The sequence below is a fragment of the Ammospiza nelsoni genome, chromosome Z (genome assembly GCF_027579445.1).
Source record: "Ammospiza nelsoni isolate bAmmNel1 chromosome Z, bAmmNel1.pri, whole genome shotgun sequence".
Taxonomy (NCBI): Eukaryota; Metazoa; Chordata; class Aves; order Passeriformes; family Passerellidae; genus Ammospiza; species Ammospiza nelsoni.
Window position 1 is genome coordinate 72,503,497 of NC_080669.1, and position 15,962 is coordinate 72,519,458.

Consider the following 15,962-nt stretch of genomic DNA (forward strand, 5'->3'; position numbering starts at 1 on the left):
AATTAAAATAATACAATGCAATAGGTTATTAACTCTACCTTATTTATTTCCCAGTTATCCTTTGGCTTTGATTTGGGCACGTTACAGTGACACTCATGAGTGACAGGCATCCCCAGAGAGGTCACATTTTGGATTCTTCCTGCTGACTCAAGTCCATATTCTATGGCACTAAATGCAGTCAAGGAAATGATTGAAAGCAGACTGTATCTTAAGAAGGCCATGTCATGTTTTTTTCTGGGGAGTTTTTCTTATATGACTGGAATTATTCATACTTCTTAATCGTGGGTAGAATTCCACCTAAAATAGCCTGAATACTTCCTTTTTCATGTGAGACAAAGGCCATCAGTTCTGTCCTAGAATAAAATAAATTAAAAGGCATCCACAGCCCTTATGCTGCTCTGTACAAACATTTATAGCTTTGATTTTCCTTCTCCTCTTAAGTAAAATCAGTGTGTCCCACATTCATCTGAAAACCCCTCAGAGAAGACAGGAAAGAGAAGGAAGCAAGAGCTTTCCGGCAAGAAACTGTACTGTGGAAGCACCCATCCAACCAAATGCACCAGAGCCCCAGGATGCACATCCATAATCTACACCCTAGCTGATGGGCTGCTTCAGACCTGGAGTACAACATCCCCTTGAGAAGCCACACATTTCCTTCTACTGCCAGGTACCTGCAGTGCTCTGTGAGACAATGAACTCACACACCACAGCACCAAGCGCTGAGAAGAGCATCAACTCTGGGACTGCACATGCTCCAACAGGAAAACTTGGCCACAGCTGGCAGCCTTAAGCACAATGAAGGGAGATGGGAAGGACACAGGTTGGACCACAGCTTGCTTTCCCCTCTGCTCCGTATTTGGAGCAATCAGCATGCTCAAAGAAAACAATTTTGATGAATGGATGCCAGCCGTTCCTTCCTGTGATCAAATGCACCAGAAGACCCTCTGTTTATCTGCCAGCTGAATCTTTTCTAAAGCATGAAAAGGGCCAGGACTGCTAGGGTCAGTTGCCACAAGCTGGAGAGCACTCCCTGCTAGGGCTCAGAGGTTATTTACCTGGAGCCTCAGTGATGTAGCTTGACTTCTGCCTCAAGTGGGGGCAGTGTAAACAGCCCACTTCCCTCCCCAAGTCCATCTGATCCAAAATTATTTCTAACTAGATGAAACTAGATGAAACACCTCTGGCTACCCATATCATAGCCTATTGTAGGAAAATCAGGAACTGGAGCTCCCTCATCACATGTGTGAAATGTTTTCAAGCTGTGGGATCACCATCACTGCCCCCAGGTTTTAGAGTTCACCCATGTGTTTCCTCCATGGCTTCCCAAAAACCTTGACTAATCACCTGCTAAAGCTCTCACTTCTCCTGCAGGCACATGATTGGGAAGGAGGAGATCTGATGAGAACATCTCTTGTTTGCTTCAGAAGGGGGGAGAACATTATTTGCTCTCTGTGTTTAACTTACACTATCATACTCACTGCAGGTATTTTTTTTCTGTTTTTGTAAATAAATCTTGGGATGTTGAAATGTAGAGACATTTTTGCCTTTCCCAAAGGTAAATATTTTCTGTTCTTGAATGCTGCATGTAAGAAACTTCTTGCTTGTGTAAGAAACTCCAAAAGTTTCAGATGTTGTTGGCATCCCCCCTGAGGTCTCTTGTGAGAGCTCTTGTCTGTGTTGCAGTACATAGAATGAGAAGTTGTGTCTTATGAAAAGGGGCAATCCTGATACATCTTAGCCACGGAAGTCACAGAAGTATTTTTACATTTTTTTTACCTTCTTCATTTGTTTCAATTCTATTCTGTTCCTGCATTGTCTACCTTTTCATCAGAGCTCATTTCTGTATGAATGTGATTTGGATGATTCACAATTCACCATCTCCCAAACAATTACTGTAGGCATTGACAAGGAGTTGGCTATATCAGCAGTAAACTGACCTCAAAGTTGGGAGTTATGAAATTAAATTATAGGCTAAGCTCCACAAAGATTTTTATTAAGGTCTTCACAGAGAATTTCAGCAGGCAGCTTTTTGTTTTCATTGCCTCCAATTTCAGAGTCCACTTTCAACTGGAACAGTGTGTGGGTTTGAATAGTACTGAAATGGGGACACAAATGCTTTGAAGTAATGAAAAGCTTTTATTTCTCCTCACTCCATGATATCAGTATAAGAATTAATAAACACAAAATAACAGTAGAGGTATGAAGTCTTTAAAAAATAAGCCCTTATACAATCACCTAACCACTGCAACCAGATATGTAGTTAAAAGTCAAAGAGCCCTTTATTTATTTGGTTGATCAGTTCATTCAGGCCAGTTCTCCCTTTGACACTGAAGCACAAATGCTGTTTTATTATTACAAATTAGCTGAGAACTGTGAAATAAAAAAGCACAGCAGGACAGGAGTGTCCCACAGTGTCCATTAAAACTGCAGGGAAAATCATACCCTCCCTTCCAAATACAAAGAGCTCCAAATCCATCTCATCATCTGCATGGTTTCTCATTTAATTTGGATGTATTATACCTTGACACAAGCTTTATAGAATGCTTATTTACATGGATATTTCATATGTGAAGGGAAATTTGTCCCACCAGGATGCCTCAGTACAAACAGGGGAGAAACTCCTATGCCTCTTATCCAGATGGAATGTGTAAGATGCCAAAAAAATGCAGAACTACTGAAATCAATGATGTCTGTATGAGTTGAATCTGCTTGTAATTGCTAGAGGCATGTATGTTTGTGTGTGTGTGTGTGTGTGTGTGTGTGTGTGCGCGTTCATGTGATACATGTGGGGGTGTGTGTATTCCTGCAGTTCCATCTGTATCCTGGCTTGCTCTCTTGCTCACATTCTGTAGGAGGGAAACCAAAAATTGCCTCTTCTGATATCACCTATATCTGCAGTGTTTTGAAGGGAAATATGAGGAAATATTTAATGTATGTAAGACAATCTGAGAACTAGAGATGCAGATTTGAAAACGGATTTTTTTTTTTTTTTTTTTTTTACAGGTGCAGTGGAAGGTTTGGTTTTGTTTTAATATGAGATCAGTTGCAGAAATCACATGGACGTCTGTGAGACTCTTCACAAAGAGGAGTTACCAGGGCATACTGAGCCTAATGTCTTGTTTCTTTTTTCTCCTGCTCTCCTCCTGCTCCCCTGTCTGTGTGCACAGGAGCGAACGCATCTGCTCCCGACCAGCTGAGCCTAGCGCTAGCCTGGAACAGAGTGGACATCGCCCGCAGCCAGATCTTTATTTATGGGCAGCAGTGGCCGGTACCGTATATATATGTACAACATCTTCTGTTAGAAACACTTCGCACCCTACAGAGTATTAAATCCATTCTGTTTGCAGTGGTGGTTTAATGTGGTTTGAAATACTCTGGGTTCCCAGGCACAGTAGCCGAAGGCAGGCACAGTTGCAGAGAGGTTAATGTCTTCTGTTTCCAAGGAAATGGTGACATCTAGCGATGCCTTAACAGTAGAAGACCGTACCTCTGAAAAAACGGGAAGTACCAGAGTTATGCTATCCAACATGATTCTGCGAGCTGAGGAAAACGAGTATACAGCCATATTTTAGTGCTAGACTACAAATTCAAGGAAAGTCAAAACTTCTTTTTTCTCTTCAAGCATCACGCTTTTATATGCAAATACTCAATTTGAGGTGAAGGTTTGACATAAAAGATACCATACAAATGTTGGAGGTCAGGTAGACTGCAGGAGCTGGTCAGCAGTGTCACCAGGAATGGGCTGTGGCTCCAGACCTCTGGTGGTGTTAATTCTGCTCCCACTGCTGCTGTGCATCGATCTGCCTGCTCTGCATCTGCACCATCCTGTGCTCCAGCTCCTCGCTGGCTAATACCATTCTCAGGGAGCACCAGGGGTGTGGATTCTCTTCAGGAGTGGGAGGGCTGTAAATAGAGGAGTTATTGAATACTGTGTCAGGCAGAAGAGGAAGAGTCAACTCCTTGACTGTGCTACAGCTTTTAAAGGTGCAGAAGTCACACAGAAAAAAAAAAAAAGAAAAAAAAGGAAGGTCTACATCCTTACCTGTATCTCCTTAAAGTCCAACTTATTCAGTCAGGAGTTTCAACTGGACCAGATTAGTCACTGCTGTGACACTTGTTTCATCACTGTCATTAAAATTTCACATGCTATCATTACATGAGCATTTACAATTCCCCATGGAAAAATTATAACAATGGGGAAAACTTCTGTTTAAGTATCCTTGCTTTAAATGTAGCTTTCTACAGCTTGCTACCCCTAAAAACTAGTAAAAAATCCTTGCCTTTTCAGTCATGGAGTGAGCAGGACTATTTATTTTGTCTTTGATATTGGGCATAAGTACATGTCAAAACACAGGAGGGATTATAATGGCATTGAACTGTCTTCATTGTTATCTCTTCATCACCACATCATAGCAAAAATCTTCAAACTGCAAACATTTTGGAAGCTAAAAGCTGAAAGAATGAGATAATTTCTCATCCTTCTAATTCTGCCTGACCTCCAAGAGTTAAGAAGGAGAGGTTTTGTGTAAGAAGACCTCTTGCATTTGGGCCTTCAAAGGAATGCAAATTATGAAGCTATTTCTGTTTCCCAGGTATTCAAATTTCCCTGAGGTTCCGTATCACAAACACAAGAAAACTCTAGAAAAGACAGAATTAAAGTGATTACTTGTGCACATAAAAAGTGTATCTAATATAAATAAAATGTTTAACAGGGAAAGAAATAATGATAATAATGACATGGTGAAGGTAGGGATATGGTCTCCAGTTTACTGTATTCCAGTTCTTTTGTCCTAAACAATTTTTCCTAGAGTATTTTAACCAGCACTCCAATATTCCTTTTTGAAATGCAGCCCTGAATTAGAAAAATTGTTACAGATTAAAACTGTGATTATCCCATTCCAAGCTTAGAAGAGAAACCCTCAGAATTTTGTCAGTCCCTCTGCTTGTGCTGGAGTGACTGAACCAGCTGGGTGTAGCCTGCCATGCCCAGGAACAGCTTCAATTAATCACTTGCTTTGCAGGTGGGCTCCCTTGAGCAAGCAATGCTGGATGCACTGGTGTTGGACAGAGTGGATTTTGTGAAATTACTCATAGAAAATGGAGTAAGCATGCATCGTTTTCTCACCATCTCCCGGCTAGAGGAATTGTACAATACGGTAGGGCCAGCCTAAGGCAAATTTTCTGTCTCTATATTCACTGTTCTAGCTCCCACTTGTATTGTAATGGCATGATGATGATGATGCACCAGGCAGTCAACACCTGCTGCAGAAATTTTTCATTAGTCCATATTGTCTCTCTTGCTTGTCTCTCATATAGTGTAACATGCTGTGCCTTGTCCACATAATCTGCTGTATGGATTTTGTAAAGACATAAAATAAGCTTCACACAGTGCCAGCTAATTTCTTGTCATTGTAATTCCAATATGACAAACCTAAGATTTAGGCAGGTGGTACTGGCTGGAAGACGGTCACTGGCAATTTAGGACTGATACAGTGGTGTTATATGACTCCTGACAATATGGTTTCAGAAAAATCTTCCAACTCTTAATCAGTCTCTCTTACAATGAAGGGTTTCCCCATGCCCCTACTGAGTTCCAAAGCTTAGACCTTTGACTTTTAAAAAAATGTTTCAAAGGTTTTAATCCTTACAATTAAAGTGAATGTAAAACTGCACAAATTAAGTCTGCTTCTGAATTCTCAAATGCAAAATACATTCTAGCATTCACAGTATTATTATTTACTTAGGTAGTAGTTCAGAAAGTTCAAACTTCTTATGTGTAATGAAAAAAAATCTTCAAGGCCAATCTAGTTGGTAGAATTCCCAGTTTTTGCTGTCATAAGCTGCTGCACTGGACCGTTGTCTGGATGTGCATCACACTGATGGTGACTAGAAGTCAGTCTTGCAAAATATCAAATATTCATAAAGGATTCATTAAATTTGGGCAAAATAGAGGCAGGTATAGATAGATAGATAGATAGATAGATAGATAGATAGATAGATAGATAGATAGATAGATAGATAGATAGATATGCATGTATGTATGTATGTATGTGTATATATATATAGGGTACATATGAGCTACCCCAGAGACAAGATCCCATCTGAACTTTGGTCAGCTTACATTTTGCCTATTGACCGGCATCTATGTATTAAGAACAGAATGCCTACGAGCTTCCTTGTAACAGGGATAAGCATGGTAGTTCTTGTGCAAAAGCCAGTTTTTACAGGGAATAAGTTTGACAGAAATCTTCAGTTCCACAGCTAAAAGAAGGGCTTTTTGAACAAATTTATTGCTATGGAAATCAGCGTACATTTTTTCATGCACAAATTCCAAAAGACCCAGGCTCTGAAATGCCTGAACTACCAATTATACTGTATGACTAAATGCATCCATAGTTGCCTTAGCACCAAAAAAAAATTACATTGCGAGTTAAAAATGACCATATTTCAGCATAAGACTTAGGAATGACCTGTGAAGCTACAAACCAGTGAATCTTACCTCTGCTATGGCAAATTTGTAAAAATAGAATGAAATACAGAACTACAGGCAAGGGAATCAATTTTATGTCAACAAAGAGTTTATCAAGCTTCTATAGGAAAACGTTAAGCCTTAGAAATTTATTTCTGCAATCAGCATGCACGAGAATAAGAATGTTGCACTTGGTTCCATTTTTTTATTTTTGCAAAACTTCGACAGCATTTTAAAATTTCAAAGGTTATTAAAGAAATGTAGCTGCCATGGTTTAGAGGATCAGGGACAGTTTTGGTTTAAAACCTACTTGAATGCTAAAAAACAGGGAGAAGAAAAACATGGTCCATTTTTACCACAAAAGGACATTATGACCAGGGTCATGGAAGACTCTGGAAGACTCTGTTCAGTTTGTTTATGTAAGATCTGAAAAATAGTACCTACAGAAGAGACAGTAATATTTGCAGGTGTTTTAGAAAATCTGAAGCAGCATATGAAGAATCACAGGTAAGTCTCATCATGCTCAGAGATGGGATCACGTAAAATTAAGTGTTGGGAAGTGCAGAGCAATGCATATACAGAAACATCGACTCTACACATGTGTAGTGGTCTCATCCATATCAGCTACAACCAAGGAGACCTCTCATAAAAGTCTCTTAAAATATCAGCAAGAGTCAAAACAAAGCAAAGAAAATAAAGTAAGATGTAATAATAGTAGTAGTAGTAGTATGATCAAAATTGCGGGACTCCTCTGCAGAATATTTTTGCAATGACAGCTGGAGTCAAAAGAATATTGGAAAAATTCACAGACCTTGCATTCTGCATTCACATGTGTGTGCATTCACAGGGAGCAGCTTTCAGATGAGACAGCCTCAATGCAATGCCAGGCTCAGAGCACCTCTGAGCCACCAGCGGTGGAACTGGAGGTCCTGAGTGCAAGAAGGCTAAGACTAAAGCAGTTGGTTTTGCTTCTGCTCTTTCCCAGAGGCTGTGCTATGCTACTGGTTTTTCTAAGCCAGGAGCCTAACCCAATACATAGGACTTCTATTTTCATCCACTGTGGCAGTTCATAGGGTGTTCTTAAGGAAGAGTTTTCTACAAAAGAGAAAAACAGGTGAAATAATGCTCTTGTAATTGTTTGGGTTTTTTTTTAATTGATAACACTGTACAATTGAAGTGCTCTCAGCTACCTGATTTCTAAACCCACAAAGTGAGAAAGTTATCTCAACATTTATATTTTGTGCAAACTCTTTTGTTCTTCTTCATTTGTCCTTTGCAGAGACACGGACCATCCAACACTCTGCATCATCTAGTCAGAGATGTGAAAAAGGTGAGTCCAATAGACGGTAGGTTGAAAATAATGTTATTGGGTTTTCGTAGCTAGATACAATCTCTGTTCTGCATGAGCTTTCACTCAGAGCCTTCTCCTTCCTGCCAGTACAGAATGTCCTGTTTGTGTGCTCCAAATATGAACTTTTTGCATACAAAGCACAATTAGCAAGTTATTTGGCTTGCTTTCTCTGTGGTTTTAGACGCTTGAGTAATAGTGTGTCTGCTGCCGTAATTGTAGGCTCTTACATACTGTGTGGATTTATGCTGTTACTTGTATTTTTCCATACCTGCAGCTGTTGTCTAAGCTACTTTCTGTGTTGCTAGTTTACTTCCAAGCCTGTAAAATAGCTATTACCCTTGTGCTGTATCCTGGCTTTTTGAAACAGTTCCTCATTCTGTATTGTGTGGTACATTTTAGCCATCTTCCTCAGCAGAATATAAAAATTAACAGTGCAAGTTCCCCCTGACCCTTATCATGTTAATTTCAAGAATCTTGAATTATAAAAATCTATTAGAAGAGCTGGACAGAAATTCTGAAAGGTCTAGTGGCAGGAAGGAGATATCGAATACCTTTACCAATGTGCTCAGGATTAAAAGAGTTACAGTGGCTGCAAGAAATAAAAATCCCTTATCCTTTAAATATATGGATCAAGTAAGGAGATTGAGTCTGCAAATGACCTCATCAACTTGAATATTCCCCCAGAGCATGTGCGGATTACAACCTTGCACATTATGTAAGACAGACCTCAAGGGTAGCATACTTGAGAAAGGATATCTCTGTGCATGGAACTAGACCGAAAATTTTAAAAGGAGAGGACATTTTTTCTAAGAGCACGGGTTTTAGTGTTTTTTTCTGACAGTGACAGAATTGAAGCCACCTAAGAGAGGAGAGTAGTATTGTGTCATATAGCACCTTTTTACTAAGTAATTTTACAGAGTAATCAGTAGCATGTTAGGAAGGTTCTGGTGGTATTCTTTGGTTGGTGTGTTAAAATGCATCATCATTGTCCAATTATGTATAGGGTGTTAAGTGACCATTGAAGTGTGAAATGCCTACAAAAAGAAACTATGCACAAATCCCCTTGGACTGAGCAGAGTGAAGCTAGAATCTATTTAGAATGGATACTGCTCTTGAAGCTGAAGTTTCCAGAATATTTTATTACTCAATATGCAGTTATTTATGTGCCTTTATAATTTGAAAGAAGCATAATTTTTCTTCTACTTTTTTTTCCAAATGCCTTCTCTTCGCCAGAATCACCTTTCCAAGATCTTCTTCAAAGGCATAGCAAATTGTATGTTGAGTAACTAAATAATATGTATCTCTTTCTTCTGAGGCCCTAACTAAATATGTATGTTTAAAGAAACTCTTGAAAGAAAAGGCATCAAAGTAGTCAAAGATGATCAGTACTCATGGATGTATATGAATAGACACTGAATAAACTTACACTATATTTGTATATTTGATGACATTATTTGTTCCATAGTGATTTTTAAGTAGTAAGTGATGGTTATCTTTCCATAAATTTATCTTTCTTTCCTCTGTCAATATCTAAAATCTTCAGTAATTCCAACTACATTGAATCAGTCTTATGAGCATAGGTGAGGGCTTTGAAAACAGACAGTCTGGTATGGCTCTTTAGCACCTTCCTGAAGAAGAAGAAAACTGGACCTCTTGGGCTCTATTTCTCATTTTGTCCAGGATGAAGAACAGCCAGGTTTCATAAGGAGAGGTGACAGCTCACTATAGCCCTGACAGCTGAGCAGATCCCTTACCAGTCAACCAAGCCATAAATCAGTCCTCAGATCCGACAACAGTTTAAATGAAAGCACCTCTTTGGAAAAAACTTCTTAATGGACACATCACCATTTGACAATTTGATGGCCCATCATGCATGCAAGACAGACCACACTGCTGATGCTATTTTTTTGAGTTCATGTATATTTTGATGCCACACACCTAACCTCTCAGATTTAATTACAGCATCACAGAATATAAATACCAAAGTATGTACTACACCACCTTGAAACAATACCTAATTGATATGAAATACACTGCATTTACATGTACCTCTCAGTTTTAAAACTTGCACTATTTAAAAGGGTGTACGCTAAAAAACTTCCATCTTGAGCATTGTGGATTCTCAGATAGAGAATGGATATTAAAAATCATAGGAGCAGTAATTTACTACTGTTGTACTATATAGCTGTGTAAATCAGTAGGAGAGTATTGTTTTGTTATGTTTTGTTTGTTTTGTTTTGTTTTGTTTTGTTTTGTTTTGTTTGAAAAACAATCTTGCCTGCTTCATAAAGCAAATAATGAGAACAACAGAAGTCGTATTATCACATTCCATTTGTGGCAGCCTGTAGACACACATGTGCACACAAAACATATAATACAACAATATATTTTCCCTTTGTTTTCCAAATACTGCTGTGAAACTGATAGCCTAGGCAGCATACTGTAAAGGCCTGGAGATAAAATCTGAAAGAATTTACAATAATCTGAATGTGCATTAATTTTGCATGTATTAACAAGACAAATTATGTCATAATGACTCTGCCTCAGATCACCTTTCAGTCCTCTCAATTTCACAGCTACATAGCAGGGCCAACCTGCCTGCAGTTTTGGTCTCATGGCCATTTTGCCACCTCCTGTCAGGATTTCAAACTTAACTTTGGCTTCCTTCCATAGACCATACACAGGAATGTACCCAAGCTAAGCCGAAAGAATCACACACTGGCTCTCTTGGACACCCTGTCTGCAAGTGGAGGTTGCCCTCTATGAATTTAAAAAAATAAAAATCCTTCCCTGCCTCAACGAGCTGATGAAGATCAGTAGTAACTAATGGATAATTTTTTTTTTCATTTATCCAAAACATTGTATATAATTAACAGATCTCAATTCCACTTCAGGATTATTTACATTTCCAAAGTTGGGGTTTTTTTGGACTGCTACTGCACATCTGCATTTCCAAAGAAGAAACTAGCAATATATAGAATTTTGGCAGTATTATTTCTTTCTCAGCACGCAGACTCAGAGGTTTGATACATGGTGACACAGAAATGCACTTGAAGTGAAAAAAGTACTACAACTGACTAGCTACAGTTTAAACCTGAAATTTCTTCAGGAGAAGAATTGTGCATTAACACTGAAGAGTTTTGTCCCAGCATTAAAAGATTTGTTGATTATTAACCAGAACAACTATCTTAGCTCAAAATCAAACTTTTTCCTTGATTATTCTTGACCACCTAGACTGCACTAGAATTAGTTCATCCAAATTCTTGTTGTTCTTGGGGCAGTTCTGTCCCACTTGCGCCACTGTGTTTCATTTACAAGCATTCTTAGCACTGCCAGGGTGGTTCAAGCTGTCTGCTGACAGAGCAAGTGCTTTGGCATGTGTGTAACTCCTGTCACAAGGATGGTCCAGTCTTCTTTACTAGGGTATCGCACTTTGGAAAAGGAATGTTTATGAAGTGCGTATTTTTCCTGTGGATTTGGGATTTTTCTTTAGTGAAGTGTTTCAGTACTATCTGGGAGGTTTAGATGCATCTTTTATCAAAGTTATTTTACTGGAATCTTTCTATCTAAATCTTTCATGAAAATTAAAAATCAAAACTGTGTCAAGAAACTCAGCTTTATAATACGTATAGCACCCTGATGCCTATTGTTCTTTAACTGCTCAGATGTTTTTTGCCACTTAATAACATTAAAGCCTTCAGTTTGAGTGAAGACCTTAAGTTACGAGGAGTCCTGCCTTGGAAGTGCAACTCCCATTTCTGCTAATCCTTTCATCCTTGCTCTAGTAGAATTATCCTCTTACACATTCTGAGAAGACAAGAACATTTTAGGGGGAAAACCAACCAAACCTAGCGGAATTTACTTTTTGAAATATCATTTTTTAGGTTTATTTTTCATTTAGTTTTTAGATGTTGTCTTTCTTAAACTGTTCAGCATAAACATTACCATGTCCAAATTATCTAAGCTAATACACATTCTTGCCAACCATAGTAATTCCCCCACTCATCAAATTAAACAAGATTAGGAAGGTTGCAAAAAGATATGCTGGAGGACATTACTTAAAAATTGTTGGCAGCTCAATTTTTTCCAGCAAATTTGCTTGATTTTTTGTCCCTTTGAATGCCAGCTGATTGCTGGGCATGGTACACTGTGAAAGCACAACCTCCCTCTCTCCTTCCTCAGCCTTTGCAGCATGCTGCTTGTACCATGGTAGCAGGGCAGGAAATAAGCCTTGTTCTTCATGGCTGAAGTTGAAAAGGAAGGAGGATCTTTGCATCCATTTTTTCTCTTCTGCAGAGCCAGTTGCCATCTGCTCTCCATTAGTGATTCTCTGCTCTAATCTAATAAGAACATCTCCAGAGAAGCCAGGCAGATATCTCCAGACATGCAGATATTTCAAGCAAGACATGATAGTCATAAAGTTGCTCCATGTGAATTACTAACCTTCTCCTAATGAACACATTTAAAAAGCTACAGGCTCACTGTAATCTGTACTGTATATCATTATAGAACAATAGATTATTACAGTGCACTGAAAAATTTTGAAGCTTTGAAGAGTTACAATTTCTGGTCCTTCTGCAATATTGGCTATATGAGACAATTTTTTATTAGAGTAATATTCCTTTTTTTCAAGGCTACTGTTCCCAGTACACAGAAGGATAATTTGTGTCTCCACCTTTATCTTGTAGTCATTTCTTTTGCACAGTGACATGCAGAACAGAGAGGGTTCTCTAAATCTGAAAGGTTTCTTGGTGAGGTCTCTAGAGCCAGGTGATCTATTCACAATTTCCTGAATCATGCCTTCTTTTCTGGTAGGGAATGCTTACTGAAACAAGACCTCTCAACTCAGAAGCAGAGAGTTAGAGAAGGAGGCAAACTTTCCTTTGGGTTCATTCCCTTCCCATTAGTCCTTTCCGCCTGTAAAGGAGTCAGAGTTTACCTTGTGTAGATTTTTCTGAAGAGAATAGAAGAGCAGGTGTGCCCACACTGGGGTTTTGTTCCTCCATTGCCAGAGACCCCCCCCAGAGACTTGACTGGCACATCTGTGAGTGCAGCTCAGCCTGAAATTGTTCAGCATACAAGATGTCCTGTCGGGTTCACTGCAACTGGAGAATAGAAATGCCCCATTAACTCAGAGTGAATTCATATGCAGTGGGAGACAATCTGTTACTGAAATCATTCTTCATAGTTTTGCAACCCCCAAGCACTGGGGAACTCATAACCTTAGTGATGCCATTTTCAGATTTGAAAGTGAAGAGTAGGAAGATGTGTGCAAGGGAGTTCCCATAAAAAGGACAGTAAGATGTGGACGTATTTGTCATTCTGTTTCCTTTCAAGTTAAAAAGTACACGCTGAAGACATCATATAGACTCAGGCATATAGATATACATAGGCATACACATACACACATATATCTATTTAGATATAGGTATATAGAAATATCTAACAGAGGGTAGGAAAGGAAAAGAAATGAAAGGAGAAGTATGTAGGCATCTTTTCCAGGGTCCTGCTAATGACCCTTGCCACAAACTCTGTTCATTTCTTGTGAGAAAATCTCCATGGCTCTGCTGGAAATTACATAGCTAGATAATGTGTTTAAAGGGGCTTTTAGTAAAATATGTAAAGAACTCAGGTAGAGAATATGTCGAAAAATTTCTAGGCCTGTAGTTTTCTTCATAAGAAACCCCCAAAATAATTAGCCACATAGGTATTTTGTTTATTACAGCTTTCATACATACAGATGCTTTCCTCATTCTTGGTGTGAAACTTAAGCAAGGGTGTGTATTCTTTGAACACAACTCCAAGACTGAATGCTGATAGACTCTCCTTTCCCTTAGCAACTAGTAATAATGATAGCTCATGTCCTAAGTCCTCTAGAGCTGTAACACCAATCTTACCTCCTGCTCTTCCATTCCTGGAACATGGGAAGGAAACACTGCAGGATGAGAAGGAGTTGGTCCCATGTGAACAAGAGATTTTGTGTGATGTTGCTTCACATGCCTTGACAGCTCAGAATAGGCAGTCCAGAGAAATGCCAGCAGAGATGCGAGGTGCCAGGATAAGTTGTGGGTGAGAGCTGGTGCAGGAAAAGTGCTATCTTGCAGAACTAGAGTCCAGCAATTGTGCCTGACTTTTCAAGTGTGTCGATCCTCATGCTTTTGTTTCTGCAGTCATGTTCCTTGTTTCCCCAGCTGAAGAATATGAGTACTGTGTACTGACGTTATCTTCTGTTACTTCCAACAAGTTCTTCACCTTCTTATTTAACTTATGTCTTCTTTCCAAGCGAGAATATCCAGGTTTCGGTTGGATCTATTTTAAGGTGAATTAATTAACCAGCATGATAATACATTCCTGCTTTTACCTATTTAATTTGTTTTATTCTAACTCCATTTTAAAATACATTTAACAATGTCAGTAATGAGCATTTCTTTTTCCACCATCCTTATTTTCACTGCAGGGAAACTTACCTCCTGATTACCGGATAAGTCTGATTGATATTGGGTTGGTGATAGAGTACCTGATGGGAGGAGCGTACCGCTGCAATTACACCCGAAAGCGGTTCAGAACACTGTACCACAACTTGTTCGGGCCCAAGAGGGTAAGAAACAAGCTGCTTGCCATCCTCAGGACTGTAACAACTGGCAGGGATTACCATAGCTTCTTAGATGGTTCCAGGCTGGTGGGGTCCAGATTCATTTCCATTATGTGCATTGCTATTATCTCACCATAATGCATCACAAGCCAGACACTGATACAAGCTATGGTTTTTATAAATTTAATGAAAAAATTATTGCAGTCAGCTGCCCTGCTGAAACCAGCACATAAAACAGTCTCCTCTGACTCTAAAACCTGTAATTATGAGTATTCACAGCTTTTAAAAGGCAAGTCTTTTGACCTAAACCAATAATACCATAATTCTGACTCCTGAGTTAGATTTGAAAACTTCTGCATTGTTAGATGCATTTCCTATCTCAGGGCTTATCTTCTGATTGTGATCTGAAGGTTTCAAGGCAAAGAAACCCATAACTCAAAACATGTTTTGTTTTTTGAATGTTGCTCCAGCGGTCATTGGGTTCATGGCAACACCACTGTTAAGTATTTTTGTGATTTTTCTGAGTTCCTTGTTTGATAAGTGAATACAAAGTCTTTCTAAAACACAAAAACTGTTAATTATCATCCATATTGCCATTGACCCAGTTCACCATGAACAGGAGTCTGTTCAGCTCCTCCCAGAATGACTCCTAGTTCCTCCCAGTTCCTTCTTTGCCTACTTTTGCCTCACATTTCAGATTTTAGCAATACACAACAATGAAAGTATTAATAAATAGCTATAAATAGCAACAGCTCTGTGAAAAGCTTGCAGACAGCTACCTAAAATGGGCTTATTTGTTTCCATATGCTTTTCCTTAAGATTCTTCACATTTGAAAGAAAAGACAGTGATTGTAGCTGGTGGGAGAGAATTCCTTCCCAAAGTCACTCCATTAACAAAATAATTTGAGCAGTGATTTCACCAATACTGAAGCAACACACAGAGGGCTCCACAAGAGTCAATAAAAGTGTTCCACGGCAGTGGCCAAAATGCTGATGTACTCCAGAGAAATCCATTGATGCCTTATCAGTGGCCCCTATCACTTTCTTGCTAGAACAGCCCTAACCAGTTGTAATTTTTACCTGAATCCAAATATGTCTTCTGATGTGGTTTTGGTGAAATAATGTCAAACTCAAGTTTGAAATAACTGCATATTTGATTGCTGTATGTGTATAATATGATTGGTATATGTGTTTATATATATATATATATATTGCATGTAATAATTTGATTGGTGTATGTATATATATGCTATTGCAGTACATTTTATTTTCTATATTTTCATTATTATTATTATTATTATTACTAAATTTTATTGTATATTCTACATCACTCAGCATGCATATGTATGTATGTGTATATGTATACACAAATAGCTGTAGTTTTTCACCACTATTCTCTGAGAAATAACATTTTTCTAATTTTTTTTTTGTACAGCCAAAAGCTCTGAAGCTGTTGGGAATGGAGGTAGGCAACCTCTGACAAATCTTAATGTTTTTTCCTTCTTTGATAAATATAAACTATATCCAAATTATGTTCAAATTCAATGTAA

At 38.7% G+C, this 15,962-nt stretch overlaps 1 protein-coding gene across 1 annotated transcript in view; it reads left to right on the forward strand.

The window, feature by feature from the left end:
• Window positions 1–15,962, forward strand: part of TRPM3 (transient receptor potential cation channel subfamily M member 3) — a 417,168-nt gene that overhangs the window by 346,443 nt on the left and 54,763 nt on the right. The window contains exons 10-15 of the mRNA XM_059491854.1: window positions 3,168–3,268; window positions 5,022–5,156; window positions 7,749–7,799; window positions 14,104–14,139; window positions 14,278–14,418; window positions 15,848–15,877. Of these exons, the coding sequence (XP_059347837.1) occupies window positions 3,168–3,268; window positions 5,022–5,156; window positions 7,749–7,799; window positions 14,104–14,139; window positions 14,278–14,418; window positions 15,848–15,877 (494 nt within the window). The remainder of the gene's footprint in view (window positions 1–3,167; window positions 3,269–5,021; window positions 5,157–7,748; window positions 7,800–14,103; window positions 14,140–14,277; window positions 14,419–15,847; window positions 15,878–15,962) is intronic.